Consider the following 27,910-nt stretch of genomic DNA (forward strand, 5'->3'; position numbering starts at 1 on the left):
TTTTGTGCATCCTATATATACTAGCTATTATTTTGTCTTATAATTGACTTGTACAAGATTAAAGTATATTTATTATGGTGTCAAATAGTTAGTATATATATATAATGATTTGAGATTTGTAGCAAAGTAAAACTTGATACTTGTGGTTGGAATAACATTAACGTAAATCATCTGTATTTTCTCTATTTGTAACATGAAAGATTGAAGATGGACATATCTTAGTTGGATTCAAGCCCACCCCACTTAGGCAATGTATATTATTGGGCCGAGGGTTTATTCGGCATAACTCTTAAATCAATGTAAAGCCCATTTGATATGGACTAAAAGGCCCACTAGACTCTCAAATTAAAGTTGTTCTCAACGACTTGTCCCTCAATCATATACATTCTTAGGACATAATTTTCAACATGAGATATGACGGATGTGACAATTGACATGCCAATGGGACGCATGTTATGTTTTGTGGCCTACAAACTCTAATTAGTAGTACTAGTATGCGTCCATATACCAATCCAATAAAACGGGAATTATATTAATCATTTCATTTGAAATATCTCAGATATTTATTTCCAAGATATTTTTACTTTTACTTTTATTTATTTATTTATTTTTTTACAAGAAAATGTCTTTTCTCGTGTGCATTTGAAAATACATTTGATACGCTATTTAATGTACAAATGGGCCAATGAAATTACCTTTTTAATAGGCTTTTTATTGAATTCTATAACTTTCATATTTATTGCTTGACACCTCCTCATTGTTATCTCTCAATCCAAAAATTTAATACCAGTAGCATACTATAATACATACATACATACATATATATATATATAAAATACTACATAATTAATTATTATGTTACCAAAATATATGGATCTATATAATAATAATACAATTTTTACAGTAATTTTATGTATATATATATATATTATGCAAAATATATGAAGCTTTAGGCCTAATTTAAATTTTATGACAAGTCCCAACTTTGAAAAAAAAAAGAAAGGATAGTTGAACAAATTGAAACATTAAATATCATGATAACTTACAAGTAAATATAAAGTATTAGGGTAAAATGGGTAGAGATATTTCATAAGTAAATACAAAGTATTATAGATAAAATGGATAAGATATTATGATGTTGATTAGCTAGATCGGTAATAATATATACAGCACATACTTCTTATTGACATTAATTATTATGGGTTGTATATATTATTGTTAGTTGTATACTATATCAATCGTTAAATATATAATGTGGACTATTATCAGTTTTGTTTTGTTGTATTATACTAATATGTAGAATATGTTGGTTCTGTGAATTATTGTTATATGTTGTTAATTCATATATTATATTTTTATAAATTATATGTTGTCAATAGTAAATACAGCGATTAGAGTGTTAATTGTTCAAATTAGCATATATAATCAAAATAATTTGCACATATTTTTTTATATAACACAATATTACGATGTTGTATATGGAAATATACTGTGTTGTGTAAAATTATATTATCTCCGTCCACCGCTAATCTATCTATTTGCATTTAACGTCATTGTATTTAACATTACAAATATCTTTATATTTATAGTACAAATGTCATGAAATTAGTATTATAAGACACCAATTATAGTATTTTTGTTATTTTTCTTTGATTTATACCACGTTTTGATATAATAGTTAATATTAAAAAATTAATATGCAAAAAAGTAAATAGATAAATTGACGGTGAAGGAAAATAGTATCATATTTTATAATTTGAAAACATATATTGTATATTGTATTATCATGTAGCACCGAACCTATATTGATAAGATTAAATCTGCCATTTGTGGCGTCAACACGGGAACTGAACCGTCTAATATATATATATATATTATGGAAAAATGACAAATAATCAAATACTAGTATATATATATATTACAAGATGTTATGAAATGGAGAGTGGTTAAATAACTAATTAACTACATATATTATATATAGATACATCATTGATCCTACACCAGCCACCCTATAATGAATGGATGTATTTGAGATTATTGATTGTATAAAAATCGATCTACCAAATAATTATTGAACAACAACCTCAGTGACTATTATTATTATTATTATTATTATTGTTTTTGTTATCATTTCATTTCATTTCATTTATTGGGGTCCGGTACGGACAAAGGCTGTGGTGGCGTGTTGTGTAGTGGACGAGGTACAACTGGGGGAAGCACAACTTTTGGCCCCCTCGTCTGACACATGGTACAAACCCCGTATATGAATTCCGCTGCATTGTAAATATATTCATATATTAATATAATATAAATATATAGTACATGAAGTTATAATACATGAAGGCTGTGTTTGTTTGGGGGTTTGAATTTTGAGTTGAGATTTGAATAGTAAAATTTTGAATTCGGATAGTTGTATGATGTGATGTTTTGAATGTAAAATTGATTTTTAATATAATATAAAAAATAAAAAATAAATGTTTGATTTAATATTTTTGAATGAATAGTAAAATTTTGTCTAAATCCTACAAACGAACACACCCTAAAGTAATTAAACCATATCAAATTATTCAAAGTAATTAGACCATATCAAATTATTCAATAGGTTAAGAAATAGTTCAATGAAATTTATTCTATTTTTTTTAATTCGATTGTTAAATTTATCTTATTACTAATTTTAGCATAGTTAAAGAAACAATATTTAATTATTACTCTTTATTCAACACTTGCTTACAATAAATACCACTAACTTTATTATATTTTTTTTTCATTTACTTTAATTTGTTATTAAATTTCTAAAAATATTCTCATTTATCTATTATTTTTTAATAAAATATTCATTTTTTAAAACTCCGTATAGGACCCAAATGTACTAATTTTAATGGACAGAGGAAGTATATCATATAAAAAAATATTATACTTCCTCCGTTCCGGAACTATAGTTTTGGTTGCTTTGGACATAAGATTTAAAGAATATTGATATTATATTGACAGTGAGTAAAAAATATATTTGCCTTTGTGAGTGTATTAGTGTAAAATACAGTGGCAATTGCATAATAATAATGAAAGAGTAAGGGGACTTTTATAGTGATATAGTTATTTATGGAAATAAAACTATTGTTTTGAAATAGATAGAAATAATAAACAAGTTTATTGTATTGAGACAGATGGAGTATATTGAAAATTCATTTATATACAAATTTTGAAAACTTTGTATTAAAAACATTTTTGAAAAGATTAAAATATTATGCATTTAATTTATTATATTAAGAAATTAAAAAAAAATATCTGATATATTTTTATTTTTATTTTCTAAAAAATTATTGTTCATAATAGTGTGGAAAGATATAACAAAATACCGTTTCATCGTTTTAATAGATTTTGATTTGAATTTGATATTAAAAATAATATAAGGAGAGAAGTTTCTTGTTTGGAAGGAGTCCAGTTTTGAAACAAACACAACCTAACCCCTACAACTCATATACGTAGTAGAATACGATAAAAATACAATACAAATACAGTAGATTCAGTCCCCCATCACAGATTCATTCGGACCATTCCGGCAAGTGGGAGTTCCAGGATTGCGCCACGTGGCATTCAGTTGCAGAGATGAACGACAGAGGATTAGGACGCTACGAGGGGGTCAAGATTGGCTCTTCCTCTTGAGTCGCTTCTGGAATGTAAAGGCCAATTTCTGCTTCTCTGCCCCCTCCAGGGCATTTCAGACATTTCACATATTCCAAAAAAAGGATGAATCCATTATTATTAGTATTATTTACTAATTTATGGAGTGCTAGTGAAAGACACAATTAAAATCTAATAATTAGTATTTAATGTAATCTGAAATTAAAATTTTCTCAGGACAATTAACGTCATTAATTACGTTTGTTGCGAAGGCGGCTACAGTAATGATTATCGATCCACCTGTGTTTCGGCCACTCCGCCCAATAGCGACAAGACTTGGCCCATTTTCTGTAAAGTTGGGTCGGATCCGGGTCAGGATAAGGACACACCAGGTAGGGCTAATGCGGGTCTATCGCCTTGTCAGCTCACAGCTGTCTGTCTATAAATATCGGGACACTCAATAGCTTTCTCTACCCCGACGGAGCAAACTCCGTGATTTGTGAGATTTCGCGATTGGCTTAGAGCTCGTTGGAATCAGCGTTGGGAGAGAGATCGTCGATCGATCATGGTTCAGTTGAAGAGGAAGCTCTCAGGTCAAAAGAGAGTAAAGCCTGTTCTTCCAGTTTCCGGCGAAATGCCGGAACCTGATGTGCAAGTCGTCACCACCGGCGGCTTGGCCTTTCCTGCACACTCGAAGATACTGGTATTGTTTCTGGATTTCAGACTCTGGAAATTTGTTACTTCAACTTTATTTGATTTGAATTTTGATCTACCACTAGCGATTAGCGAAGCCGAATTTGATTTTGATTTTGAGTTCTCTCTGTCTTCATTTTTTTTTCCCGATTCTTCTGAAGAAATGAAATATGATATGGAATCCTTAATTGTTTGGTGTTGCACTTGCATCATTTACTTGCGTGCTTCGTTCTAAATCTGTAACTGCTTTTTTCGTTTTGAGGAAGGATAATAAACTTGCCGTTTTCTGATAATTTTTCAAAAATTGCAGTCTATGGCATCTCCGGTGCTGGAGAACATAATCGAGAGGAGGCGGAAGCGCCGGAGCAGCGACCGGAAACTTCCGATTCTCGGCGTGCCATACAACGCCGTCGCCGTCTTCATACAGTACCTCTATTCCTTCAAGTAAGTATCTCGCGCGCCACACGCGTAATCAACAACCAACAGCCATATCTTTTCTTATTATTCATCGTATATGCATAAAGGATTTTTTTATTCGAAAGTATCACGCTGCAAATCACAAAGCCACAAATTCTGAAAGTTGTTGAATTTGACCAGCTAAGATAGACAATTTGATATTGGTTTGTGATTCGAAAGCAGCCGTCCACATAAACCTATACTATAATTTTCTATTCATTTCTTTATACACTTGTCTCATTCCCCACCACTCTTCAATCATTTGCCGAATTTCCTAAAGGTCGGCGCGGCGATTAACAGTAGTGGCTCCAAGACCACCGGAAGTAGAGATAGAGACACACTCTCGCTCGTGTGAAAGGTCTAAACTGCCCCTTTGCTGCACGCAGGTGTAGCGAGGAGCACATGGAGGATTACGGTATCCACCTGCTGGCGTTGGCACACGTCTACTCCGTGGCGCAGCTGAAGCAGAGCTGTTCCAAAGTGTTGCGGAGAAATTTGAACGTCAACAACGTCGTGGATATGCTTCAGCTCGCAAGATTGTGCGATGCTTCCGATCTTTACCTCGATTGTATGAGATTGCTGTCTCGTCACTTCAAGGCTGTTGAGGCGTCTGAGGGCTGGAAGTTCCTGCAGAACAACGATCCCTACCTCGAGCTCGAGATACTACAATTCATCGACGAAGCTGAATCGGTACATTCCCCTCTTCAAATACCTAAACTTATTGGATTGGATCATTTGATTAGTCCTTGTGTAGTGGTGGTAACTGGTAACAATTAAGCATGTTGAGTTGATTGATCTGTTTTGTGTTTACAGAGGAAGAAGAGGAGGAAGAGGCACATTGCGGATAACAAATTGTACGCGCAATTGAGCGAAGCAATGGATTGTCTCGAGCACATATGCTCGGAAGGGTGCACTAGCGTCGGGCCATACGACATGGATCCGAGCAAGCACAAGAGTCCCTGCAGCAAGTTCTCGACGTGCCAAGGCATCCAGCTCCTGATCAAGCATTTCGGGGCGTGTAAGGATCGAGTAAACGGCGGGTGCTCGCGATGCAAGCGAATGTGGCAGCTGTTCAAGCTGCACTCGTCGATCTGCGATCGTCCCGACGAATGCCGAGTCCCTCTATGCCGGCAGTTCAAGCTCAAGGCGCGGCAGGACCGCGGCGATGCGCTGTGGAGATTGCTGGTGAGAAAAGTGACCGTAGCCAAAGCTATGTCTTCTTTGTCTTTCCTCAAGAGCAGCTCATCAACAGCGGCGGCCTTGAAGTAATGTATGTCTTTATTTATTTATTACATACATATATGGTCCTATTTCCATATGGTATCTGGGATGGTACGAGTGAAGATGGGTCATCGATCCCAAACAGGGAATCAAATTATAAGCAAGTAGTAGGTCATTGAAATTAATTATGGCAGTTTTTGTAATGGATATGTGTTCTTGTGAGTTGTGGGCTCGTTTCTTTTGTAAATTATAGATTAGGCAATAGTATAGTATGTTTGTTTGTGTAATAGTGTACTACAATTTAGATCGATCATTCATTCTTGATTTTTATTTATATTTTTCTTATATTTTTAATATAAATGGTGGTTAGCCAACCTTGAATTTAGGCCCTCAAATCTTTTGAGGCATGCACTAAGATTCTTGTCCATAAGATTATTACTACACTAGCATAAAAGTGGCTGTCACGTTTTTGTATTTGTATAGGTAATTCTTGGGAGTGGAGGAATCAATATAATGATTATTTGTCGATATAGAAGAAACAGTGTGGGGTGGGTGGAATCTTCCCATTTGCCTGTTCAAACCTTTTGCATTTAAGGAATCTTCCTAGTGGCTATATAATTAATTAATTAAGCACACAATACTACTAGTGCTACTATTCTAGATTTTTCCTACCTAGTTGTTGTAATAGTAGACTAGTAGTAGTAGGCATCTCATAAATACTCTTCACCTTTTTTTTCTCACAGTTGACATGAGTGGACACTACACATTATGACATATTGACAAATGAGTCTTAACCACAGAAGACAAATAACACAACAGCACCGCACCGCACCGCAATTATCGTGACTCCAAATCAAAATCAAAATCAAAATTATTATTAATTATACTAATATATGTTTTTATGTACTATTTTGGAATTGTATTCCATCTGTACTAACACGTTTCTTTTTTTTTTTTTTGTTTTCTTTCTTCGTTGGAATCGCAGGAGGCGAACATAATATCCTGCAAATTAAATTCGACAGACAAGTTACACTAATCAAACCATATATGACAGATGACCTGAGGCGTCGGAAGTTTGAATCCATAATCACAAGTCCAACCCCAACATCAGGTCTACCATCACCCTTTTTATGAACACACAAACAAACACTCATTACCCAGACAACTGCATGCAAATTCAATACCTCTACCTGGCTGTTGCTTTCTCTTTTTAAGAAAAATATTTCAACAATTCTTTTACGCATGCCTTGTACTTGTACCACCACTTTATGTTGTTATTTCTTACCCAATATTTCAATAGTACAACATCAACATAGAGACAATAATCATTGGAAAGTTCCTTTTATATTATTTTTTACTCTAAAATGGGAAGCACACACTAAACTGAATTTAAATTATATATGCTTTTTTCGAACGGGATGGATCTATTTTCAGCACCATGCTGAAGAGTTTAAATTTAATTTTATATAATTATACTAATTAAATAATCTAATAATATAAATTAACAAACTTAATTTATATGTATTCAGCTAGGTGCTGAAATGTTTTTTTCAACATTTGATCCTGCTCCTTTTTCGAATAGTCATATACTCAACTAATTTATTTATTTATATATTTTTTTCAGCACGATTTAATTCTATATAATGAATATTTTTAATTATATTACAAAAAAAAGGTAAGAGAATCTACACCAACTTTAATATAGTTTTCCAATCAATTTTGAATTTTGTCGAAAAGATATTCTAACAGAAATGTTATTATTATTATTATTAACAAGAAAAGAGTGTATTTCAAATAAACTTAGATTTTCAGTTATATTCCTTCCATCTAAAAAAAATTAAATGGATTTGCTTGAGCATGAAAACTAAAAGATAATACTCCATGTATGTTACAATGTAAACACGGTATTTTAGGAGAAATGTAAATTAAAATTAAATAACTAATTAGTTTAATTAAAATTAAAAAAAATAAAATTGAAAAATTTAAAATGAGTAATCATTTTTCAAAAAAGGAAAGTGACATAGTACGATGGTATGGACAGAAACGGCAACGTGGACATGGTATCTGGTACCGAGGGAGTAATATTTAGTGTTAAAATATGATATGTAAAAAATTAATTTGAAATATTATAAAAAAATTATGATAAATCGATAAAAAAAGTAATTGGATAATTTTACAAAATTATTTTTATATGTTAAATATAGATAATAATATGAAATATTTTATTTTAGTAGACTATGTATAAATTTAGCAACAGCAAAGAAAAGAACTGAGGTGATTGTGAGGGACGACTGAGGAGTGAGTATTCTCTATTATTTTGTTAATATTTATTTATTTATCTATTTATGGGCCATAGTAGTTAGAGGGCCAAAGTTTGCATAGCACTTTACTGGGCTTCAAAGCCCAACATTCAGCCCATTTAATGCAAGAAATAGTTCGAGAAGAATTCCCCCAACTCGCCTGAACCATTTTCAATTCTATCCTACGAATGTCAATGATGACACGATCTTCGAGAGAAGTAAAACTCCATCGTCATCCAGCCATTCAATCCTTATCAGCTGAAACGCGATCGTCCACCGCGCAAGCAAGCTTCAGTCGCAGAAGAATCGCCAATGGCGTCCGGTGATAATGAGAATGGCAAGTCTAGTAACCCGGCACTCAACCCGGATCTGGATTCGCCGGCGGAGCCGGGTCTGGAGCTAGCCCAGTTCGGCGCGGGTTGCTTCTGGAGCGTTGAGTTGGCCTTCCAGAGGGTGGAGGGCGTCGTCAAAACTGAAGTGGGATACTCTCAGGGACATGTGCATAACCCTAATTACCGATTGGTGTGCACCGGATCAACCAACCATTCCGAAGTGGTTCGCGTTCATTTCGACCCAAAAGCTTGTTCTTTCGCCACTTTGCTCGACGTCTTCTGGGGTAAACACGATCCCACTACCATCAATCGCCAGGTATAGTTATCGTTTATACTTGTTTATTTAATTTTTGTCTGCCTAATGTTTCTGTTGATATGGATTGTGAATTGTGTAAATTTGCGTATAATTTTGTGGGAATCGTGGAAAAAAGTATTGAAATTGCCGCCATAATGATCGAATTGGTGCAATTGATTAATATTGAGGAATCTCATAGTGCAGACAACCTGTTTGTGAAATTGCCTGTTTACATTGTATGCATATGGTAATTGTATGTTTTGCGTAATTCGGACAGGGAAATGATGTAGGGACGCAGTACAGATCAGGGATATACTATTACAATGAGATGCAGGCCAAATTAGCCCGAGAATCATTGGAAGCAAAGCAGAAGGAGATGAAGGGTAAGAATATTGTTACTGAAATTCTTCCTGCAAAGAGATTTTACCCAGCGGAAGAGTATCACCAGCAGTACTTGGAGAAGGGTGGAAGAAATGGTTTGAAGCAGTCGGCTGCTAAAGGGTGCAAAGATCCGATCCGCTGCTACGGATGATGGAGCAGATCAGATGTGTTCTGGAATCTGTGTAAGAGAGGTATGTATGTTTCTGTCCCAAATTATTCTGACTTCTGAGCTTTCCGTTGGAATTTCAATAAGTTGTTATCAGATTGTTGAATAATATGCTGCATAACTTGAGGCATTTCTGTGGTTAGCTCTTTCCGATTGTTGTTATGAACTGTGATATATGCCAACTATTGAATAAATTGATGTTGTTTTCTGACTAGAAAGAAATGTTTATTGCATTAATGTACTGTGATCATATCCAGTACATAAACGTCTGATTCTACTAGGTTGATGCAATCCATAGTGATAGTAGAATGCCGTGAGAAGTTACCTTAGGAACTAAGAAACATAAATAGTAGCGAGCAGCTGCAAAATCTGCTGTTGATGTGAATGCGGTTTAGAGTTCATCCTTGGGGAAGGATTTGCTAGGTTCTCCAGGATTATTCGATGACTTCTTGATAGGATAAGATGCTTCCATTGCTATCCCGCAGAGTCCCTCTTCTGCTTCGACTCCACGCTGCATCCTGATGTAGCCGTTCTCTCCCCATTCTGGTCCCCATGAGTTCTTCACTATCCAGTATTTGGTTCCGTCTACGGTTGTCCCGTAGCCCACAATTGCAACCCCATGGTCCAACTCTGTACCACACTCTCCTGTGAGCACCCCCTGTTGCAAAACATGTCATTTCATTCAGTTTAATTTTATCTGTGTAGGAAAGTTTCTGACCTTAGGAAAATCAGCATTACCTCATCGTAGAACTGGAAATTAGAACCTCCTGCATCTATAGCAACTGATACAGGCTGATTAGCAACGGCTTTCAACAGTGCCTCTTCGTTGTTGGATGGTACATTTTCATGTCCATCTATCGACACTGCTGGAGAATTCTCCTGCCATAAAACCTTGGTCAGTTTTCTTAAGGATGTTTTATTAAATTATCGGTTTGTTGGAATTACTCTACCTTTTTCACATCACATTTTCCATCTACACCAAGATAAGGGTAGTTTTTCTCAGTTGTGATGCCCCCCTTCTTTTGGATGAAATCGAATGCTATATCCATAAGTCCTCCATTACAGCCCTGATTCTGCTCTGTGTCGCAGTCAACGAGTTCCTGTTCCGACAGGGAAACCAAATTGTTTGTTCTTATGTGGTTTATCCCCTCGACTGCCACAATAGTCGAGAAAGCCCAGCAGCTACCTGCATCATCATTAGCCAGAATATACACTCACTACAAATGACTTTAGTGTAAAAAAGAAATGAAATGCCGTGTCTTACCGCACTGCCCTTGATCCTTGACCGGGGTGACCGACCCTTTCTTCCTCCAATCAACGGAGGGGGGGATGCTCTGTACATTCTCATACATGAACGTTCCATTTCCTCGTAAACCCCCTTTCACCGCCATCCGATGATGCTTGATTCTTGATCCAGCATACATGCTCCTGAACTCGTGGTTAGTCATGTCTGCAAACTTGTTCAGCTTCAACTTATACGGCTTATCCTTCTTGTTGAAGCTGTGAACATAGTGCGCGTTTGCCTTAAACACGTTGAAGCGTCTGTGTTTCTCATCAAGGCTTCTGGACACCGTGTGGTGGCTCCTCCACCTCTCGTACATATCCCACAGTCTTCCCTCGCTTTCCAGCTCCTTTTCATGGAAATCAAAACACTCCCCGAGCCCAATCACCACAGCCAACTCAGCCAAGGAAAGAACCACTAGGAATACAAATAGTTTCTTCATTTTGCTTGCAGGCTGAGAAAATATAGCGAAGGTTAGGAGACCCTTATATAGAGGGAGGGTAGAGGAGAGGAACAATCAAGGGCTTATTGAATCACTAAAGATGGATATCAAAAAGTTACTTGTGGGCTTAAAACAATCAACTTAGGGTAACAAAACATGTGGAAGAAACAACTTCTTGAATTCAAACCTGCTTGCACAAGCAATGTAATGCTGCTTCTTAGATTTGTCCTCTTTCCCATTCCTCCTCCCCCACCCCACCCCAGAATATCTGAATTCAGGAAAAGGTTTAATAATGTGGACAGGCAGGGGTGTTCTTCCTCTAAAGTTTTTTGTGTCTGTGTTCAAGTAATGGTAGGGATGAGGTTTCTTGGCAAAGCAAGTAAGTTGTGAGATCATAGGCATTGCAGAAAATACAAAAAAGGGATGTGATGTGATGAGAGCATCAGTTACTTATGGTTAGAAAGTATGGGAATATTTCTTGCAAGTAGCCATCATCATTAGGCTTTTCTTTTATTTCTGGAAAGTCTCATCTGTCATAAATGGGATAATCGAATAATTTTGATAAGTAGGGTATAAAAGATTATCAGAAGAAAGGCATTGGTAATTTTAGTCGATACATTCATCATTTTTTATTTTATATTTTCTTTGAATGATTCTGAAGAGTGCACACAACTGAAACCCTCTTCTAGGTTGCTCTCTCCTCAAGGTCGTTCAACAGAATAATTGTATTACCTTTTGTTCAATGATTATTAGTTTCTTTTTTGAAATCAATTCACAGTTGCTTGTAAACACAACTCATTGTTAATATTAGAAAAATATTGATTTCTTTCCATCAAATACATATATATATATATTTTTTTTCACGTCCCTCGTACTATATATTGAGCATGAAAAGGAAATATTTGTCATAAAAATGCTATAAAGCTACATGAATATAATCAGATTACAGCTTTCTTCTAACTGTTTGTATAACAAATACTTTTTTTAGTCCGATCAAATTTATTTATTTATTTTTTTCCTTCTGTCTTTTAAATTTATTCTTTTATTAATTTTGGCAAAATAAAACATTCCAACATTTATTATTATATTCCATTTAATATTTATTTATTAAAATTGCTCCTACATGTATTACATTATCTCTTTTTTCCTTTTAATTATTAATTCAATTTTCAAAAATACACCTAATTGTTTTTTTAACATGAAAAAAAGTGAGTAAAAGTACATCAATGGGCAGTCGTGAAAAAAAACAACAAACTAAAATATCTTCCATATTGTAAGGTGACGATCCAAATAAGGTTGTCTTTTTCCCTATATTTTGTTTGCTTTTACAACTGCTTTTTCTCGTGAACTTCGACCATAACAAACCAAAAGTTGCCCAACCATTTTTCAATGAATATGGCAACGCCAATCAAAATTATGACACAAAGCATCTTAATAACAACAATTGTATCTAAAACAAGCTACATAATTGGATTATTATTACTCTCCATCCCATGAGTAGATATTCATTTACTTTTTTTACGAAGTTTTATGTGTATTAGTAATATATTGATATATAGTAGAAACGACTAAAACAACTTTATTAGTATAATGTAATATAAATATAATGACGTTTTGTAATATATTGTAAGTTGCAAAGATATTTGTAATGTTAGGTAGATAGTACAGTTGTTAAAAAAGAAAATAAATAGTTTGTTGAAACGGTCCAAAACGGAAAAATAGATAATTTGTTAAGAGATCGATGGAGTATTATCTTTTATCTTTTAACTACTACATAATTTTCATTGGATATGATATGTTAACTATAAATTATATGTTTTCCTCTACAATTATTATTTGTTTTGCATTTTGGTCACCATGGTGTATTCTTACATACTACCTAAATTTGATACATACATAGAGAGTACAAGTTTAAAATAACATTGAAAATACAAATTCGAACATACTTAAGCTGAGTTGGAGTGTGTTTACAATAAAATCTTATTAAGAAAAACATTCGTCCCGCGAATAAATGAATTTCAAGTGCATCTACACAAGGAAGGTATGATTCTTGGTTTCATTCGAGGAAATCGAAGAGGAGGCGGATGCCTCTCCCCGTCTCCCCACAACGCATAAGCTTCTTCTCCGTGCGCCGCATCATCCCCAATTTCAAGATCATCTTCGTGCATTCGGAGCGTAATAATCCGATCTATCAAGATGCAAATTAGGCTCGTCGCCACCTACATTCAAAGATATCAATTTAAGAATACCTATTATGAAACGATATCTCTACTCTGATTATATATTTACTTTGAATCAAATAGTTCTAGTTTGTAACCAAATTATAGACTTCTCGACATTAAATTATACCACATTCCATATGGCAACGAAGAGCGCCCCGACAAGCTGGAAGCCCATTTGGCGAAGCCCATGTTTGATCTGCCCATCGAACATCCCATAGATCAAGCCCGGCCCTTGACGATGACCCGTCCCATAGAACAACCTTAGGAGCTTCGGATTGGCGAAGATGCCGGAGAGAAGGCCGCCTAGCAGGCCTGCGACGGCGTGGGTGTGGAAAACTCCGAGAGTGTCGTCGACCTTCTGGAAAAAAGATGATCTCTTGTGCAAGACCATCATGGTGAACCATGGAATCGACCCTGATAGAATCCCCATCACCACTGCAGCCCATGTATCCACAATACCTATGTATCAATCAAATCCACATTACATACAAATACAATCTGTAACAAAAATAAGAACCAAAAAGTTGATTATATTCACGAAAATTAAAAAAAAAAGGAGACATAAAAGATCAACTAGACAATATTTTATCCAACAAAATGAAAGGAAAAGAATCGAGCGCACTATGTCGGCTCGATTCAATTAGATTATTTTGTGTTGGTGATTTTCATTTGTAGATAAATAAATAAATAATGTGTATTCCTAATATCATAAGTGTTTTTAGGTGAGAGAGACTAATTTTTTTATAGTTTTATTATATATTTTGATCGTTTAGGGAAGTATATTTGAAAATAAGCTTGTACTTATGATTCATTGTCTTAAAAATATTGCGTAATGGTATGTTTTGTATGAAGATAAATATGTTTTAATTGATAGTAGCGAAAATGTGCAATAAAAAATTGGAGGAAAGTTAGAAAGAACTTGTGATATTTTACTTTATCTTGATAAAATTACATTTTGATTTTCATTAGTGAAAATGGGTTGATTAATATTGTGTTTTGTTGGATATAATATATATATTTTTTATAACGTGGGAACGGCGGTCGCTATCGAAAATGCGCATTGGATAAATCTAATATCCTGCAAACTAGATCCTCATTGGATAAATCTAATATCCTGCAAACTAGATCCGACAAGGCAAGTCACACTAGGCGAACCATGTGTGACAGGTGGATTTGGAGGCGTTGAGGGTTTTGACCCATGACCTCACGGTCATGAGTCCAACCCGACACGACCAGATCATCTCTTACGGGACGTTTATATATTATTGTTTGATTGATGAAAGAATGGAGTGATTACCGGCAGCCGGAGTGATGCAGACGAGGCCGGTGATCATCCCCTGAACGGCACCAACAACGGAGCTCTTAAGGTATACGGTTATGTCCAGCGCCAGCCACACCAGAAGGCTCGTGGCCGTGCAGATGTGCGTGTTTAGCACCGCCAGCGACGCTATCTTGTTCGCCGCCACCGGCGACCCACCGTTGAAACCCGTCCACCCCATCCACAAAAACCCGGCGCCGCCGAGCATGTTGATTATGTTGTTCGGCGGAAAATGCTGCCGGTCGTGCGAGTGCCGCGGCCCAACCTATCCATCCATCCATCGGATTAAATGACTATCGAATTCGACAATTATTGTTAAATGACTATCTCATTTAAAAGCTTGAAGAATACATTATTAAGTAAATATTATACTACCTTCCTCCGGCTCTAGGATCTCATTTACTTTTTTTTTGGTCTTGATTTTTGAAAATAATTATTATATCAAAACTTAGTACAAATTAATAAAAAATTACAAAAATACTTCAATCATCTTGTAATACTAATAAAAATAATATTTGTACAAAAAATGATACAAATATAAAAATATTTTTAATGTTAAATATAATGACTTTAAAGGTATATGTGATATTAACGACGGAGGGAGGGAGTATAATTTTTCGTGGATTATCTCCCATGAATTTTGCACGTGGACATCATTAAGTACATGCTCCAATCCGTCGGATTAAATCAAAACCCTCTAATCTCACATGAATCAAGACTATTATTGTTGAATCAAAGATTATTATTGTTAAAAGAATACATATTATTGCGTTCATATTATATAATTGGATTATTCTCGAGAACAAAGTCATAATGGATAGACAATAGATAGATTATAAGTTGCAATACATATTTTATATTAATATAATATAAATATAAGGAAATAAGTTAATAAAATATGATTATTGTCTGTTAAGTCGAATGTCTTATCTAAAAGCTCAAATTATTAGAGCAGGTGTAAATGGAAGTATGCAAAATTTACACATAATGAGGACAGTAAGATTCAAATTTATTTTTATTTTTCTTTTTTCGCACTTTTTTAAATTTACTTAATTACTATATTTGATAACATTAACAAATCAATTACTCCAATTCAACATTTATTTACTTATATTGTATTTTGCCTCTTCATTCGACAAAAGCAATCATATCTAATTTAAATTACCCAATACGCCGCCGTGAAGCCGGCCACGCCGGAGGAGAGATGGACGACGTATCCGCCGGCATAGTCAATTATCCGGTCCCGGAGAAATCCGGGGCCCCAAATGGTGTACGCCCCGACTGTGTACGACAGCGTCGTCCACAGCGGGACGAACGCCATCCACGCGTAGAAGTTCATCCGGCCGAGCAAAGATCCGGCGACCAGAATCACCGTGATGGCGGCGAAAGCGAACTGGTAGAAGACGTAATCCGCCCTGGGGACAAGGGAGTAATTCTGCTGCCGGAGCAAGTAGCGGTCGTCGGCGGCAGCGGCGGGCTTGCCGGAGACGGGGATCAAGTGGTCACCGAAGGACATCCGGTGGGCCCAGAGGACCCAGCAGACGAGGACGGCGGCGAAGGCGTAGAGGGCCATGAAGGCCGAGTTAACGGCCCATTTCTTCTTGACCATGCTGCCGTAGAGGACCACAAGTCCCGGGACGCTCTGGAGGCCGACCATGGTGGCGGCGGTGAGCTGCCAAGCGTTGTCGCCTTTGCTCAGCCATGGCGGAGAGGCCTGGTCCGGGACCAGGCCCGGGGGAAGCACCCCCATAGTATAGTCGTAGTCTTTGTTCATGTCCACACACACAGTTAAGGTAATTTTTGGAGTGTGGGATAAATAGGGGTTTTCAGCCATTGGGATAATCTATATGATCTAGCTATCTAGCTGTAGCCTGTAGGGACACTCACACACAATGGAGACGATATTATTGTCATACTATAGATATTCTTCGTTAGGCAGCTTGGGGGATTCTAACGACTAACGAGGATGCAATTATCTAACAATGACTGATGTTGGAACTTCAAGGATCAAGACAATATCCAAGGCTTGAAAATTATAGATTTTTTAAATGAAGAATCAAATCATAGTTAATTCCTGTATAAACATTATAAATATCGAATTTATTTAATTTTGAATTAGCAATTTACTTCTCAGGTAAAAAATCGTATTATAGTACTCTCAATTAGAAAAAACATATTTCAATCCTATATGATTTCTCTGGCTAGTGATTCTGAATCATTATTCCAATCTACAAAAGGTACTAGAAACAATGCTAAACTTGAATGAGAATGTCACAATTAATACAAGAAACAGGCAATAGTTTACTTGAATTGAATAACATGATTGACTCACAAACAACACATTGATACAAATCCAAATGCAGTGCTTCAAAACACAGGAGGGCAACAGATTGGGGCTCACCAGTCGGGATGACATAGATCAGGCGTCGTCTCTAAGCTCGGGGGCAGCTTGCCTTGCATGGTGTACCTAAATTGCATCAATAGTCATTAGTTTCCATATTTATGAACATGCATAGAAGCATTATTTATCAGTTGAAAGAGAAAGGCATATGATAAGAAGCTCAAGCTCAACAACATCAAAAGCAAGCAATGAAGTGCTACTGCTTACCAGTCAAGTTTGAATGTGAGGAGGGAAAATTTTGAGCTCGAATGCACCACTAGTGTTTGGCTCTTGCCCTTTTCGTTGTTTGGCTTTGCGAATTTTAATGGCGGAGTCAACTGCATCAGCAGTATGGTGCAACTCCAGGTGTCCAAAAGTTGGAATATCAGCCAGACCTATTGGAACTTCTTTAAGTTCCTCACAGTTGTGCAACACAAGGTGTCTAAGTCGCGGATAATGATGATGTGAGGCCATCCAGAAAGTTAAATCAGTGCGGGCAATGTGCAGGACTTCCAGACGGCGAAAACCTCCATCTTTCGCCTCCCAGATCTTCCCCGAGAATGCTTTATCTTTCAGCTTCAGTACCTCAAGATTCTCCAACAATCCAAGGATGGACATATGACTCCAATCGAGGAAAGTATGCGCCAATGTAAGGCTCTTCAGCTTTGGTGGGAATTGATACGGCCGAGGAAGGCCGCACAACTTGCTTTCCGAAGCAGCGCTAGGCCATGCATCATTCAGAAGCTTCAGCTTTTCAAGACTGCCAAGTTTCTCCAAACCATTAAATGAAATGGCCTTGCCATTCAGGAGCGAAGCTAGCCTTCCGCAAATGCACAATTGTTTCAATGTTCGAGCCCTGTCAAAAAATTCTTCTGTGCAACTTTCATGTGAAATTTTACCCAGTGTTTGAAGCTTTCCACTTTCTGTGTCACTCTTTCCAACCTTAGGCAAAGTAGCCGATACATTCGTCTTCAGATGCCTCAACTGTCTCATCTTCCAAATATCAGCTTTGATCTCGAGAGTGCGTTGTGATGTATCAACAACAAGAGTTTCTATGTTCCAGAGCTTGGCAAAGGCTGCAGGAAGAATCGACATCTTGAAGGACAGGACAATGTACCGCAAATGCATTAATTTGTACATGTCACTCGAGAGTTTCTCAAATATGATCGGCTTGACATCCAAAACTCGAAGCAGTTTAAAAGCTGCAAGGATGGATGAAGTGTTTTCCGGTGGCAAACCAGCTTCCTCATTGGAGAAACAAACAAAAGACCGAACACGCTGACCACAAGGTTCCATAGTGATGAAATTCACAACGTTGGAATGTATACAAATACGGCGATAATTTCCTACTGTATCAACTCGAGGCTGAAATCCTTCAGGTGTCATCCTTATTTCTTGGATAAAGTTCTCCCTTTCACTTCCGGCTTCAGTTTTGCAGAAATCCCGCAACATGTCATGGATATTGCATGTTTTAACTCTGCCATCAGGTCTCCTCTTGTCTACTCTCATTAAGTTCCTGTTAATAAGTTCATCCAAATAGATTTCAGCAGTCTCCTCCAGGGTGATACCATCCTTTTGTTGTATGAATCCTTCTGCGATCCACAACCTGATTAATTTCCATGCCGGGATCTTAAAGCCTTCAGGGAACATCCCCAGATACAGAAAGCAAGCTCTCAAGTGGTAAGGCAGATTGTCATAACTCAATCCAATAAGTTTTTCCATTCGTTGTTGCGGATCCTCATTCAGGTATGCACTCACACTGTTAGATACTCTTTCCCATGCAACTTTCCTCGCGGCCGGATCACCTGACTCTGCAAACAGGTTGAGAAGAATGCCTCCTATTACCACTATGGCTAGTGGTAACCCATCACACTGCTTGACAATCAGCTTACCGAGATTTACCAATTCGGAGGGACACTCGGGCTTTCCAAATACCTCGTACTGGAGCAGCTCCCAACTCTCCTCTTGAGTCAAGGGACGTAGATTGTGGGGTGGTCTCTGTTTATTAGCGTGTCGGGCTACATCTCCATGACGGCTTGTGATCAATACCTTACCACCACTAAAGGCTTTTGGTAAGGCAGTCTGGATTTTATCCCAATCCTGAGTTGTCCACACATCATCCATCACAATCAAGTATTTCCCACTCTGCAGATGGGAAGAAACTAGTTCAGCCAAATCCCGATCATGTTGTCGGCGCACGTTGTCATCGATTCTTGTAAACTCTTTGAGAATGGCCAGATAGATATCCTTCTTGGAGAACTGCTGAGAAACATAAACCCATATTCGAGTTGGGAACTCGTACTGGATTTTTTCATCATGGAAAATCTTCCCAGCTAGTGTGGTCTTTCCTTGTCCAGGCATGCCAATAACAGATATGACATCAAGCTCCTGTTTCTCTTCAGTAAGATATCCTATTATCTTACGAGCCTCATCTTCAAAACCAACAACATTTTTTTGTACAGCCAGGGGAGCCTGTTGAAAATTTCAATGTCAGATTGACAAGATGTAGATGGTTCTTTATGGAATACAGGAGAGTTTTTGGATGAATCAACACAATAAAACCTCATAGCTTTCAATAACTTGCACTCCCTTAAGAACTTCAAGTAAGATGATCATATTCTTAAATAAATAAATAATATGATATACACCCTCCGTCCCAATTATCTTATCATGTTATGATATACACTTTCCGTCTCAATTATCATGTCATATTTAAAGTAGACACAATAATTAAAAATATATTAGTAAAATTAATTACAATATAATATATATAATTATAGATTAAGACTAATTAGTTTAATAAAATTTTTAAAAAAACTATAATTTAGAAAATTTGCTTAAGAACTTATAGGACTGTAAATGTTGTGAAAATTAACCACTTCATAATATATTAACAAATAGCTAAGTTTTTCATAATTATACAAAATTAATCATTTTAGGGTATTAAATAAGTCATTTTTGCTTGTTTTACACCCCAACCATCAAACATAAACATGTTGCAATCAATTCAGAGGGATTCAACTTGAAGTTTGAACAATTTCATTAATTACAAAATACATGCCTTCACTATAAGGATAAGCGGTTAAAAAATATAATAATAATAATAATAATAATAATAATAATAATAATAATAATAATAATAATAATATTATATTGCAAGAATATAATTATCGAAATAAATTCGATAATTACAATATATATTTTTTATCGAAACAAATTCGATACCCACAATATATATTTTTTATCGAAATAAATTCGATAATCACAATACATATTTTTTTATCAAAATAAATTCGATAATCGGATTGAGTCAAGGTAGAATATCTTTCCGTAAAAATGAATACGTGCTCGGATTGGTTGGTGTGCATGTGCAACTTATCCAAAGATAAAACAAACGTTCAAAATCCATGATCCAATTATTGGCCATAATTAGTCATTAATTGCTGGCATGCTAACTTGAATTTTGTATCCCCCAACTTTCATACATCAAAATGCAGTTTTGTCCTTGTATGAATCATGGGTGCAAATATCCATGAATGCATGCCTGTTTAACACTTTCGAATTCAATATATTGGTTTATCTTGTGAGTTGCTTGCACGATTTCCATGCCGTAATTGCAATGATCATAACACATATACATGCAATTTCCATATAATAAAATCATGCAATATTAGACTTCACAAAGTCTATATATAATTCAAGCCCAAGTCTCAACTCACCATCACATCATTTGGTATATGTGATCCAACGGTTTGCCGGAAATCACTTGCCTAGCCCGCGCACACGTATTTAATAAGCGATTTCGAAAAATATATTTAATTTATAAATTAATTCCGACGATTAAGTAAACAATCAATTAACCAATTATCCAATTCCAGCTTCGTCATCGATTGCAAATTATTATACTAACAACCACGCATAGATCAAAAAGGAATCAAGCAGTACGAATCAAGTCAAAAATCACCTCAGTTTCTTCAGCACCACGATCGGCGCCATTGACTCTAGCAAACTCGTCCTTATACTTGTCGTAGATCTCTTTAACGCTGTCGCGGACGGGCGCTACCTGACTTGCGATTTCATGGAGATCCAACGGTTTTTTGAAAAGTTTAAAGAAGTAATCGAAAATACCTTTGTCTTTGTCTTTATCGCAGATAGCCAGAGTGACAAAGGCGTCAATCGTATCCTCAGCAGCGTAAACGACGTCGCCTATTTGGCGGACGGCCTCTCGGAAGCAGTTGTCCTTTCGCCTCTTTTTGGCGGAGTCCTCGAGGAAGGCTTTGAATAGGCGTAGATCCCGCTCCAGCCGCTCGACTTGACCCCTGGCGCCTTTGATTAAACGAATGTGGTATAGCAGCAACTGCTGGACGTTTCCTAGCAGGAAATTCACCGCGGCCTCGTTCATTTCAGCTCCAGATCGAGCTCGCTCGCTCTCTCTCTCTCTCTCTCTCTGCTAAATTATCGAAATGGAAAGACAGACAGTAAGCGCTTTTTGTGATCTTTTTATACTGATGAAATAGCATGATAGAGACTTCTCTGACCTCGAATCAGGCTTAATCTCCGCCCTTCATATTGAAAAACCGCCTCGATGCTCGGAGTCCATTTTATTATTGTTATTATTCTGCTAGTTGACCTAATAAGTGGGATCCACCTCTTAAGTATATATATATATATATATATATATAAAAGCTCCAGTGGTTTCATAATATGATCATTAATATGCTGATTATTAAGACTATTAAGTGTAGTGAGGTGCTACTGATGAGCTCCAATTACACTAACATTTGACGTTGATTAATTTAAGCCAATTATGAATGGATCGATGAATTTGTAACAAATGATTTCATTAAAAAAAGTTGCAACTCGCAAGGTCAACTTAATTTGTTTTTGCATTTTTATTAATTTAGTTTGCATAATATAAATCTATAATAATGGGACAACATTGTCAACCCCTACCAACCCTGCACCATTCACACTTGTGTGTATGTATAAAGTCAACTTTATGTGTATCAGTGTATGTGTGTACACATTAATATGGGACGAGTCCCTACACAGGACAGGATTGTAGTTACACATTAATATAAATACTAATTATTATATTAAAATATAAAAAATTATTATTATATTTATATTAAGAATATTTATTAAAAAATTATATAAATATAATAATATTTTTAACCTTAAATTTAATAACATAAAAATTTTAAAGCAGGTAGCATGTGCATGCATGATAGATCGTGGTGCAACCCATAAAATGACAAAATACATGACCGCCATGACATGACACGATAAGATACAACCATATATATAAATTACTGTATTTTGAATTACAAGATAATACTACTCTCTTTCTCTCAACATAAAAAAAAAAAAAATATTTATTTTTGGTCAGTATTTAAAAAATAATAATATTTTAATTATAATAAATAGTTGAAAGTAATTAAAGCCATCTCCAACCCACTATTCCAGTTGCTACAGTAAAAATACAGTTGATCTGACTCTAATTTTACTCTGACCATAAACTTCAATTTTTACTCTAAAAAATATATTCCCTATGTATTTTTTTTTATATTATTTTATATAACTTTTCATATTTATAAATTACACTTCAACTTTAATTTATTTTTACATTAGATCCATACACATATAATTTATATTACTTTTCAACAGTAAAATTATATATCAATTTAAAAAATAAAATTATACATTATTTTTTTTAAAAAATAAAATTATATCACTTTTAAAAGATAAAATTATACGTTATTTTTCAAAAAAACTAAAATTACATACAACTTTTTCAAATATAAAAAATTAAAATTACATACAACAAAAAATAGAGCACACGCTGCATATCTCCAAAAAGGGGGGGGGGGGGTGTCAAGAGATTTGGGGTTGGGTTGGAGCCCCTTCCCTTTTTTTGTACAAAACACACTGCATTGGAGATGATCTTAATGACATTTTTGTTCTACCTTTTAGAGTAAAAGTAACGATGTAATGTAAAATAAGAGTAAGTCTTTAATAGAATATTTATTTTGTAATTTTGACGTCCCAAAATAAAAAGTATATTTTCTAGTTGGACTGAGAGAGTATATTTTTATTTTAAAAATACTCATTCCTTCGAGTAAATTTAAAGTATTTGAATCCGACACAAATATTAAAAAAATAAATATTTTATTAAAAAATAATAAAAACAAAATGATAATTAAGAATATTTTTAAAAATTTAATTAAAAATTTGAAAATCCTATCTCTATCTATAATAAGGAATGGAATCCTCGACCCCGACCTCATTTCGGAGTTAGATCTAGCAAACACAGTGATATATTATTATTAAAAAAAAAAAAACAAATCCTCTAAAACACATATATATTATCAAAAATTTTAAATCTCTAGTCACACAATGACTTTTTCTACTGAAAACGTAAATCGGTCACCCAGTTGACTTGGAAGAAACAACATCAATAAAGAAGGATAAATTGTCTAAATTTGCTTTTAGTTCGACTTTGCACTGAGAACATGTATAATGTATTCCTAATATATAGTCCAACTACAAATTTTATAGTATTAATCAATATTGTGATAAGAATACATAAAAATATGAGTTATAATAAAAGCGAAGAAACCAATTGCATCTCCATTACAACAACAATAACAACAGCAGAATTTGATTAAATTAACAAGACAGACAGATGAGGTTACAAACCAAGACAGCATCAAGCCAACAGACAACATTATTGAGCAGTGGAATAATCTCTAGGGAGTGGAGTCCACAACAACAACAACTACAACATATTGATACAGCACATGCAGCAGCACATGAAACAAAACAAACAGGTCACAAACGCACCTGTAGCAAGGTCCACAAAGAGAGAAATCCCCCTAGTTCAAACATCTTCTCTAGCCATTAGCTATGCAAAATGCCTGCGCCCGGAAATAACATTCAGTTAGTTCAGTCTGTTCTCTACAGAAATATGATATAGCCCCACAATCAATCCTATATGCATCGATTCTGTTGTAAATAGTTATTTGTATGCATATTCTATCTTTGGATTTAATTTCATAAACTAATGAGCAATGCATATACATACTCTTGGTACGTACTAATGCAGACAGTGGAATGACAACTATAGGTAGGATCAACTGTAAACGCAGATCATGAGGACTAACAAGTAACATGAAAATCTTGTTACTTACCTGTCAAGCTACATTGAAGGGAGGAAAGATGGAGAGCTTGAATTCACCATCTATGGTGTTTTTTCCTCTCCTCTGTTGCTGGTTTTCAAGGATTTTGATGGCTGAGGCAGCTGCTAGAGTGCTGCAGTGCAATTTTAGCTCTTGGAAATCCGGAATGTTAGCCAGATCAGGTGGAACGGCTACAAGTTTCTCACAGTTATACAATTCAAGGCATCTAAGTTTGGGGAAATGCACGTGTGAAGCCTCCCAAACAGTCAACTCTGTGCGCCCAATGTGCAAGAATTCAAGACAGCAAAAACCTCCTTTTTTTGGCGTCCACGACTGGCCATTGACAGCTTTCTCTTTCAGCTTCAGCACCTTGAGGTTCTCCAGTGAGCCAAGAATAGACATACAGCTCCAATCGAGGAATGTATCTGACAAAGTCAGGCTCTTGAGCTGTGGTGGGAATTCATTTGCTGAAGGAAGGCGTTGCAATTTTCCCTCTGATGGTGGCTTAGGAAACACATCATTCAGAAGCTTCAGCTTTTCAAGACTGCCCAACTTTACCAAATTACTGAATGAGGCAGCATTTCTAGCATCCAAGAGTGTGGTGAGATCCCCGCGAATGCCCAATTTCTTCAAATTGGGAACCTTGTCAAAAACTTTTCCAGTGCAACTTAGAGGCGAAATATTATCAAGTGTATGAAGCTTCTTGCCTTCTTTATTACTCCCTTCGGGATTGGGTAAAATAGCTGATGCATTTGTCTTCAGATGCCTCATCTTGCTCATCTTCCAAATATCTGCTTTGATTTCGAGAGTACGAGATGGTGTATCAAGTATAAGAGTTTCCATGTTCCAGAAGTTTTCAAATTTTGGAGGCAGAGATGTTAAATTGGTGACAGCAATATTTATGTACCGCAAATGCATCAGGTCATACATGTCTTTTGGGATCCTTTCGAATTTGATGGGCTTGACATCCAAAACTCTAAGCAGTTTAAATGCTGCTGGGATGGCTGAAGTGTGTTCTGATTGCAAGGGAGTGTCCTCTTTGGAGAAGCAAACAAAAGACCGAACACGAGTACCAATAGGTTTCAAATAAAGAAAGTTGGAGACATTAGAATGTATGCAGATGCGGCGACTCTTCTCTACTGAAGGATTTTCAAATCCTTCTGGAGTCCATTTCATGTGATGCAGGAAGTTCTCCTTTTTAGCTTCACTTCTGCAGAAAACCCGCAGCATGTCATGGATACCACACATTTTAACTCTTCCATCTGGTTTCCTCTCAGCTACCGTCACCAAATTCCTGTTAATAAGTTCAGCCAAATAGTTCCCAGCTTCCTCCTCCTGGCTGATACCTTCCTTTGGTTGTATGAACCCTTCTGCAATCCACAACTGGATTAGTTTCCACACCGAGATCTTGGAGTCCTCTGGGAACAACCCCAGATACAGAAAGCAGGCTCTCAAGTGGTAAGGCAATTTGTCATAACTCAGCGCAATAATCTTTTCCATATTCTTCCCTGGATCCTGATCATGTAGGTATGCATCTACCTTCTGTGACACTCTTCTCCATGCATCTATTTTATCATCATCTAGCACTTTAATTTTTCTGAGAATGCCTCCTATGACCACTATTGCTAGTGGCAGGCCATCACAGCTGCTGGAAATTAGAATTCCTACCTCTCTCAATCCTGGAGGGCAATCAGGGTCAGGCTCCCCAAAAGCTTCATACTGTAGAAGTAACCAACTCTCATCTGAAGTCAAGAATCGTAACCGGTGGACTCTATTTTTATTAGCACGCAGAGCAACATCTTCGTGGCGACTAGTAATCAAGACTTTACCTGCATTATTGCTCATTGGTAAAGCAACCTTGATTTTATCCCAATTTTCAGCTGTCCACACATCGTCCATTACAATCAAGAATTTTCCAGTCTTCAGATGGTTGAAAACCAATTCTGCCAATTTAACATTATCTAGCTTGGACGCCTCCTCATCAGTTACTCTGGTAAACTCTCTCAGAATGGCCAGATGTACACTCTTCACTGAGAACTCCTGTGATACATAAACCCATATGCGGGTGGGGAACTCATATGCAAGAGTTTCATCACGGAAAATCTTGCCAGCCAGTGTTGTCTTCCCAAGGCCAGGCATGCCAATGATTGTGATGATATTAAGCCGATCAGTTTCTTCTGTGAGATACCCTTTTATTTCAGAAGCTGCATCCTCAAAACCAACCACATTCTCCCTTCTAACCAGGGGACCCTGTTTGAGAATTTTAGAGATTAGTTCGACAATTACAAAAACAAAGGAAGAGAAGAAAAGCCTACCCCCATCCAAAGCCATGTATTGAAAGCCCACATCGAAAAGTTTTAATGTCTAGGAAAAATTTTGAATGCATAAAGGTAAACAAGAATGGCTAAAGTGTGAATGAAGTAAATATTCCGAACAAATCTACTCAAAGAAGTTGAAACTGCAAAATTATGATCAAGAATTCATCTATCAGCTGTCATCTACTGTAGAGATGCCTACTGAAATCTTTTCAAATATACTAGTTTAACATCTTCTTGGAGACCAGTGAATTGGGCAGCACTCCTTTGTACAAGACTAATAAGTCACACCTTAATCTTCACCAATTCGATCAAGAATGTACTCCTATAACAATAGGCCTTCGAACTTATGGATACGGTCTAGAATTCAATAAAATGTGTGGATTTCTATAATATTATAGTTGATTAATTGTAACTGTTAGATCAAATAGAATATCTATATACGTATAAATATGAGGCTCAATCATTGTATATTTTTCTACACTAGTTTGAATTGAAACAAACTTATCAATATTTCACAAAGAATATACACAATATGATAAGTCAATGCATCAAACTTAGGATCAAATTAGACAGATAGCAGAGTGCGTGGGTCCAATATGAAATGTCAGCTTCTACAAGTAATCACCATTCCAATATCACGATCAGAAATTATTGATCAATTAAGCTAGAGCTGAGCCAAAACTAAAATGTTACTTGAGAAAGTTATTCCAGCAACCAAAAAATAAAATAACACCGAACAAAAATTCAATTACCTCTCGCACTTCAGGACCTTCGTCTCTGTTGGTCTGGAGTTCAACCTTGATCATGTTGTGAACTGTCTGGACCTCGCCGCTGATGGACGCGACTTTTTTTGCGATGTCGCTGAGATTCATCGGCTTCTTCCAGTATTTAGCTATGTTATATTTGGACCTGGTGTCGGCAGCCTGGGTCACGAAGGTGTCGATTATATCCTCAGCATCGTAAACCACATCACGAATCCGGCGGACGAGCTCTTCCTTGTAGTTGTTGTCCCTGCGCCTTTTTTTGCTCGAATCGACGAGGAAGCTTCTGAAGATGCCGAGATCATCCTGCAGCTTCTTGATTTCACCTCTGGCGCCTTTGATTAACTGGGTCTGTTCGACCACCAGTTTCTGGAGGTTCTCTAGCAGGAATTCCACCGCCGCATCCGCCATTGCAGCTCTAGATCGAGCTCCTGCTCACTGGCAGGAATCCCTCAGTCAGACCAATTATCGAAATGGAAAGGAAGTGCTTTTTGTGATATTTTTATATACGGAGTTGCCCTGCGTGGACTCTATAGACTGTGAT

General features: G+C 36.3%; 6 protein-coding genes across 7 annotated transcripts; 2 read left to right on the forward strand and 4 right to left on the reverse strand.

Annotated features, from left to right (window-relative positions):
- Window positions 1-4,077: 4,077 nt before the first annotated feature.
- LOC127246058 (BTB/POZ and TAZ domain-containing protein 1-like) lies at window positions 4,078-7,230 on the forward strand. Of its 2 annotated transcripts, XM_051267247.1 has the most exons (5): window positions 4,078-4,324; window positions 4,625-4,758; window positions 5,157-5,460; window positions 5,584-6,040; window positions 6,977-7,230. In XM_051267247.1, exons 1-4 carry the CDS (start codon window positions 4,187-4,189, stop codon window positions 6,037-6,039), a joined length of 1,032 nt encoding a protein of 343 aa, XP_051123204.1. In that variant the 5' UTR covers window positions 4,078-4,186; the 3' UTR covers window position 6,040; window positions 6,977-7,230. The 2 variants fall into 2 exon arrangements, with proteins under 2 accessions (XP_051123204.1, XP_051123206.1); XM_051267249.1 differs by lacking the exons at window positions 4,078-4,324; window positions 6,977-7,230 and having other exon boundaries at window positions 5,051-5,460; window positions 5,584-6,321.
- Window positions 7,231-8,486: 1,256 nt separating this feature from the next.
- LOC127246063 (peptide methionine sulfoxide reductase-like) lies at window positions 8,487-9,615 on the forward strand. Its single transcript, XM_051267255.1, has 2 exons — window positions 8,487-8,939; window positions 9,196-9,615. The coding sequence occupies exons 1-2, from the start codon at window positions 8,604-8,606 to the stop codon at window positions 9,448-9,450; spliced, it is 591 nt and encodes a 196-aa protein (XP_051123212.1). The 5' UTR covers window positions 8,487-8,603; the 3' UTR covers window positions 9,451-9,615.
- Window positions 9,616-9,677: 62 nt separating this feature from the next.
- Window positions 9,678-11,395, reverse strand: LOC127246057 (vignain-like). Its single transcript, XM_051267246.1, has 5 exons — window positions 11,377-11,395; window positions 10,730-11,201; window positions 10,416-10,651; window positions 10,204-10,344; window positions 9,678-10,123 (listed from the first exon to the last, which is right to left on the reverse strand). The coding sequence occupies exons 2-5, from the start codon at window positions 11,187-11,189 to the stop codon at window positions 9,857-9,859; spliced, it is 1,104 nt and encodes a 367-aa protein (XP_051123203.1). The 5' UTR covers window positions 11,190-11,201; window positions 11,377-11,395; the 3' UTR covers window positions 9,678-9,856.
- A 788-nt stretch (window positions 11,396-12,183) lies between these two features.
- Window positions 12,184-16,758, reverse strand: LOC127246052 (ammonium transporter 2 member 3-like). The gene is made up of 4 exons (XM_051267242.1): window positions 15,895-16,758; window positions 14,709-14,994; window positions 13,539-13,870; window positions 12,184-13,408 (listed from the first exon to the last, which is right to left on the reverse strand). Exons 1-4 carry the CDS (start codon window positions 16,561-16,563, stop codon window positions 13,208-13,210), a joined length of 1,488 nt encoding a protein of 495 aa, XP_051123199.1. The 5' UTR covers window positions 16,564-16,758; the 3' UTR covers window positions 12,184-13,207.
- Window positions 16,759-16,967: 209 nt separating this feature from the next.
- On the reverse strand, window positions 16,968-21,655 carry LOC127246045 (disease resistance protein RPP8-like). Its single transcript, XM_051267231.1, has 3 exons — window positions 21,074-21,655; window positions 17,338-19,581; window positions 16,968-17,196 (listed from the first exon to the last, which is right to left on the reverse strand). Exons 1-2 carry the CDS (start codon window positions 21,509-21,511, stop codon window positions 17,341-17,343), a joined length of 2,679 nt encoding a protein of 892 aa, XP_051123188.1. The 5' UTR covers window positions 21,512-21,655; the 3' UTR covers window positions 16,968-17,196; window positions 17,338-17,340.
- A 2,058-nt stretch (window positions 21,656-23,713) lies between these two features.
- Window positions 23,714-27,853, reverse strand: LOC127246047 (putative late blight resistance protein homolog R1A-10). The gene is made up of 3 exons (XM_051267233.1): window positions 27,358-27,853; window positions 24,300-26,537; window positions 23,714-24,026 (listed from the first exon to the last, which is right to left on the reverse strand). Exons 1-2 carry the CDS (start codon window positions 27,775-27,777, stop codon window positions 24,303-24,305), a joined length of 2,655 nt encoding a protein of 884 aa, XP_051123190.1. The 5' UTR covers window positions 27,778-27,853; the 3' UTR covers window positions 23,714-24,026; window positions 24,300-24,302.
- Window positions 27,854-27,910: the final 57 nt, after the last annotated feature.

The sequence above is a fragment of the Andrographis paniculata genome, unplaced genomic scaffold, assembly GCF_009805555.1.
Source record: "Andrographis paniculata isolate CXL003 unplaced genomic scaffold, ASM980555v1 Contig26END, whole genome shotgun sequence".
NCBI classification, from domain to species: Eukaryota; Viridiplantae; Streptophyta; class Magnoliopsida; order Lamiales; family Acanthaceae; genus Andrographis; species Andrographis paniculata.

Coding starts and splice junctions, on each gene's coding strand:
- LOC127246058 (XM_051267247.1), top strand. CDS start 4,187: ATGGTTCAGTTGAAGAGGAAGCTCTCAGGTCAAAAGAGAGTAAAGCCT. Junction 4,325..4,624: donor CTGCACACTCGAAGATACTG/GTATTGTTTCTG, acceptor CAAAAATTGCAG/TCTATGGCATCTCCGGTGCT. Junction 5,461..5,583: donor TCATCGACGAAGCTGAATCG/GTACATTCCCCT, acceptor TTGTGTTTACAG/AGGAAGAAGAGGAGGAAGAG.
- LOC127246063 (XM_051267255.1), top strand. CDS start 8,604: ATGGCGTCCGGTGATAATGAGAATGGCAAGTCTAGTAACCCGGCACTC. Junction 8,940..9,195: donor CCACTACCATCAATCGCCAG/GTATAGTTATCG, acceptor TAATTCGGACAG/GGAAATGATGTAGGGACGCA.
- LOC127246057 (XM_051267246.1), bottom strand. CDS start 11,189: ATGAAGAAACTATTTGTATTCCTAGTGGTTCTTTCCTTGGCTGAGTTG. Junction 10,652..10,729: donor CAAGGATCAAGGGCAGTGCG/GTAAGACACGGC, acceptor ATGATGATGCAG/GTAGCTGCTGGGCTTTCTCG. Junction 10,345..10,415: donor GAAAATGTGATGTGAAAAAG/GTAGAGTAATTC, acceptor GTTTTATGGCAG/GAGAATTCTCCAGCAGTGTC.
- LOC127246052 (XM_051267242.1), bottom strand. CDS start 16,563: ATGGCTGAAAACCCCTATTTATCCCACACTCCAAAAATTACCTTAACT. Junction 13,871..14,708: donor CTGCATCACTCCGGCTGCCG/GTAATCACTCCA, acceptor ATTGATACATAG/GTATTGTGGATACATGGGCT. Junction 13,409..13,538: donor TCGTTGCCATATGGAATGTG/GTATAATTTAAT, acceptor CTTTGAATGTAG/GTGGCGACGAGCCTAATTTG.
- LOC127246045 (XM_051267231.1), bottom strand. CDS start 21,511: ATGAACGAGGCCGCGGTGAATTTCCTGCTAGGAAACGTCCAGCAGTTG. Junction 19,582..21,073: donor GTGGTGCTGAAGAAACTGAG/GTGATTTTTGAC, acceptor AATTTTCAACAG/GCTCCCCTGGCTGTACAAAA.
- LOC127246047 (XM_051267233.1), bottom strand. CDS start 27,777: ATGGCGGATGCGGCGGTGGAATTCCTGCTAGAGAACCTCCAGAAACTG. Junction 26,538..27,357: donor AAGGTCCTGAAGTGCGAGAG/GTAATTGAATTT, acceptor ATTCTCAAACAG/GGTCCCCTGGTTAGAAGGGA.